Source organism: Tupaia chinensis, unplaced genomic scaffold (assembly GCF_000334495.1).
Source record: "Tupaia chinensis unplaced genomic scaffold, TupChi_1.0 Scaffold000054_1, whole genome shotgun sequence".
NCBI lineage: Eukaryota > Metazoa > Chordata > Mammalia > Scandentia > Tupaiidae > Tupaia > Tupaia belangeri.
The window spans coordinates 4,663,147-4,666,772 of record NW_006159512.1 but is presented as its reverse complement, the minus strand read 5'-3'; the positions used below and the strand labels follow the sequence as shown (position 1 = coordinate 4,666,772).

At 40.7% G+C, this 3,626-nt stretch overlaps 1 protein-coding gene across 1 annotated transcript in view; it reads right to left on the bottom strand.

The window, feature by feature from the left end:
• Positions 1 to 309: 309 nt before the first annotated feature.
• SPIC (Spi-C transcription factor) overlaps positions 310 to 3,626 on the bottom strand; it is a 14,876-nt gene continuing 11,559 nt past the window's right edge. Inside the window, exon 6 of the mRNA XM_006141389.3 lies at positions 310 to 1,451. Coding sequence (XP_006141451.1) covers positions 1,024 to 1,451 — 428 coding nt within the window. The 3' untranslated portion in view covers positions 310 to 1,023. The remainder of the gene's footprint in view (positions 1,452 to 3,626) is intronic.

Here is a 3,626-nt window from a genome sequence, read left to right as displayed (position 1 = left end):
GTATGCAAAACTCTCTCAAAAAAAAAATAAGAAGAATAAGAATAGAGTCCTTGGGAAGGAAAGGTCCCAAGAAGATACAGCAAAGTCAGTAGGGCAGGCCCCAGGGAACTCTTGACTTGGATTAAAGATGGTCCAATATAGTCCAGAAAGCTCTCAGGCTTTGTGGCATTACAGATGGGAGATCCAGTGACCTGAAAGAGATAAGCTACAAAAGGTTTCTTTCCAAAATTCCTTTTGGAATGTGAGGCTTATTGCCATAATTTTAAAGTCAGACAACCTATATCCCTGTTCATATGAATTTGTTATTTGCTAGTTTCCAGCCTTTATCAAACTCTTTTTCTTCTGCAACTGTACTAACCTGGTCTGAGTTGGGTTTGTTCAAAGGAAGACCATGTTCCAAGGTTAGGCCAGAGAGATAACAGGGCAACAGCCCCTCCCTGTGGCTACATGGTAGGACAGCACCCGATTAAACAATGTGTGGGAGGTGTAAGCTTCAGTTTTATTGTCTTTAAGAAAGTTGGCATCTCTCTAGTCTCACAGAATTACAGCTCATGAGTGGAAATGTGGAGAAAATATAGGTTCAGGACACCCACTGATGTTTTTAAAGCCATGAACATATTTTGACATAAACACTATCATATGCAATCATTTCTTTGTAAATGATTTTTTTTTAGTAAAGCTTTCAGACACGTTGGCATTATTTTTCACCTGAGTATATGACAGGAAAATGTTTAAATCAATACACAAATCAAATCATCTGTACTGGCATTGTTAATCTAGAAGAAAGTTGCTGAATAGAGGATAGAAAGAGTATTTAGTCTATACTTGGCAGAGGGGCTGGATCATCTGAAATAATAAAGTTGTTCATTAGCAGAATTTCTCAAGTTAATGTAGATTTTATGCTATTTGATAAAATATAGCAACAATGAAGTTAAGTGAGTTGTTTTTTTTCTCTCTCCATCATTTGCTTTAAGAGATAAATCCTGAGAGATTTCTGGTGTCAGACAACCATAAAATGAGTGTTTAGCAATCAGGATGACTTAACTCATGGTAGCTGGCACATGTGTAATTACAATTTGCATTCCAGTTATTTAAACTGAGATATTCTTGATCAGGTTGTACATACTGAGAGTAGAAAATCTCTTTCCCCAAGAGATAAGAGGAAGAGAATCTCTGGAGAATGGCCTCACTGAACTGGTAAGTTAGCTTTCTTCGGATTTTGGTGATTTCCCCAGTTCTTCCATAATTCCTCAGTGCCCTGGCCATTTTCTGGTAAGTCATGGTCTTCCGGTTGCCTTTTCTTTTCCCCCAAAGTTCAGCAAGTTTTTCTTTGTTTTTCGATACGAACTGGAAGATGCCTTTGGTTCTGTCCACCCACTGAATACAAGAGGCCATCTCAGGATTACACAGGGATTCGTGAAGATATTCAAACAGTCGGAGCTTCTTCCTGCCTGGAATGGAGGGAAACGATGTCAGGCTCCACCACAGCTGTTTACAGAGAACATCCGCAGGAAGGGTTTATTGAGTAACTAAGGAGTGAAAAGCTACCACGGGGGCAGTAGTAACACAATGCTCCGGGATGCTGATATCACATGGGAAGGCCCCAGGTTCACATCCCCAGGGATTCCCTGTACATGCTGGTCACCATTATCTGAGCTGGCTGAGGATGGGAGCGGATAGTGACCTGGAGGGCCTGTTGGAGTTGCTGTCTCTCATAGAATATTTTTTTAAGTTATTTAATTTTATTTATCATTATTATTTTAATTTGCAGAGAGAGAGAGAGGGAAGATGAGAGAGCAAGCCAGCAGGTCAAGAACTCGAACAGTAGTCAGCACCTTAACTACCACCCCACCTGCCTGCCCCTAGAATACTTTTCTTTAAAAAAAAAAAAAAAAAAAAAATGCTGCATGGCAGGCCAACCAGTGGCATGGTAGTTATCGTAGCTGACTCCCATGTGACCCACAGCACTTAAAAGTCCCTGTCGCAGCAGCTGGAAAAACAGGTCAGTGCCTACGCATGCGTGTCCGGGGTGATTTCTCATTTCACCCTGAGGCAAATTGAAAAGGAAAAAAAAAAAAAAGCTACATTAGGATTTATTTTCCCCCTACTGAACCCTTTAGGAATGGATTAATGGCACCAATCTATGGGACTAGATGTCTCTGGTTTGTTTATTTGTTTATAAGCCAGAGGGTGCAAGAGACAAAGAGACAGAGAGAGTGAGGGAGAAAGCATCCTTCAATGGGAACAGTCAGGCCGCAATCCCTTCTCTGCTGTTTCTCCATCCTATTGGGATGTTGGGCATACATGCACACGCACGGTTTCAATCCTCCAGGGCCAGAACTCCAAATGCACAGTATTGTGACATCTGACTCATGTCATCACCAGACCGGAGGGGGAGGGGCACCAGCCCTGGTCTGTTGAAGTTTCAACTGGCCATTTTTTTGCTGAGGAAGTTGTCAAAAATTGTGTACTGTCATATGTCCTTCCCAGTTGAATCTTGACTACTAAGTATCTATCGTGTTCAACTTTCTGCTGAACAACAAAACTGAGCCCAAGAACTACAGAGTTCAGTGGTTTTAAAGAGAAGTCTCAAAACCAAATATATAAATAAAGAAAGCCTCAAAAAGCCGTGTCCAGAAAGCAAGTCATTTGAAGTGGTTTTATTCAAATAAGTCAAAGGAGGTTAGGAATGTGAAAGCACTTTGTAAAATGCAAAATAGTATGCAAATATAAAGTAACAATAAGGAATTTAATAACCAAGTCTTAGGTGAAAATGCTGTCTGAGTCAGCACGATTACTTGGGAAACAGAAAACACTAGAGTGGAATTGCCAAAAATGTTTTGTACGTCATTTCGATATCACTGAAGGGATTGCGGCGTGACCATCCCCCCTGGGGGGTGATTTCTCGCTTTCTGTCTCTATGTCTCTCTCTGTCTGTCTGGCGAGCGCACGCGCCGCGCCCTACAGTGAAAATCTCTCCAAAAGAATTTAATAACCAAGTCTTAGGTGAAAATGCTGTCTGAGTCAGCACGATTACTTGGGAAACAGAAAACACTAGAGTGGAATTGCCAAAAATGTTTTGTACGTCATTTCGATATCACTTATGAGCAATGGCGACGGGCATTATGATATTTTGCATTGCCGTGAAATCAAATGGTGCTGCCAGACTTTGTGTGTATTTAGGAACACAGCCATTTATATTTCAAAATAAACTAAACAGGAACCTTTGAGAGGATTTGTAGGGTATGTTTGTTCAGTTGGTAGGATTTCTTTAGCCTAACAGAGAACAAAGGTGACAACCCATTTGTGACTTCTAAATTGGGCCTTAATACTATGCTCCCCTAGACTTATCAGTCGCCGAAAATGCAAGGCCAAGATTCCATTTTTCCCCTTGAGAAAGTGGAGTAGTAGATTCCCGAACTGTTTTACATGGCCTCTAGGGAGCAACACTCACGTATCAGGCATCACTCATCCAAAAGCTCAAATATTTTTATAATTATCTTTTGGATTATATTATCTTGAGGTTATGAATTGAGAAATGAAAGGGACTTACCAAAAACCACATCATGAATTAAAGCTTTAGCCTTAAACAAAACTGTCCTGTGAGTTAAGTACAACCTCTTTCC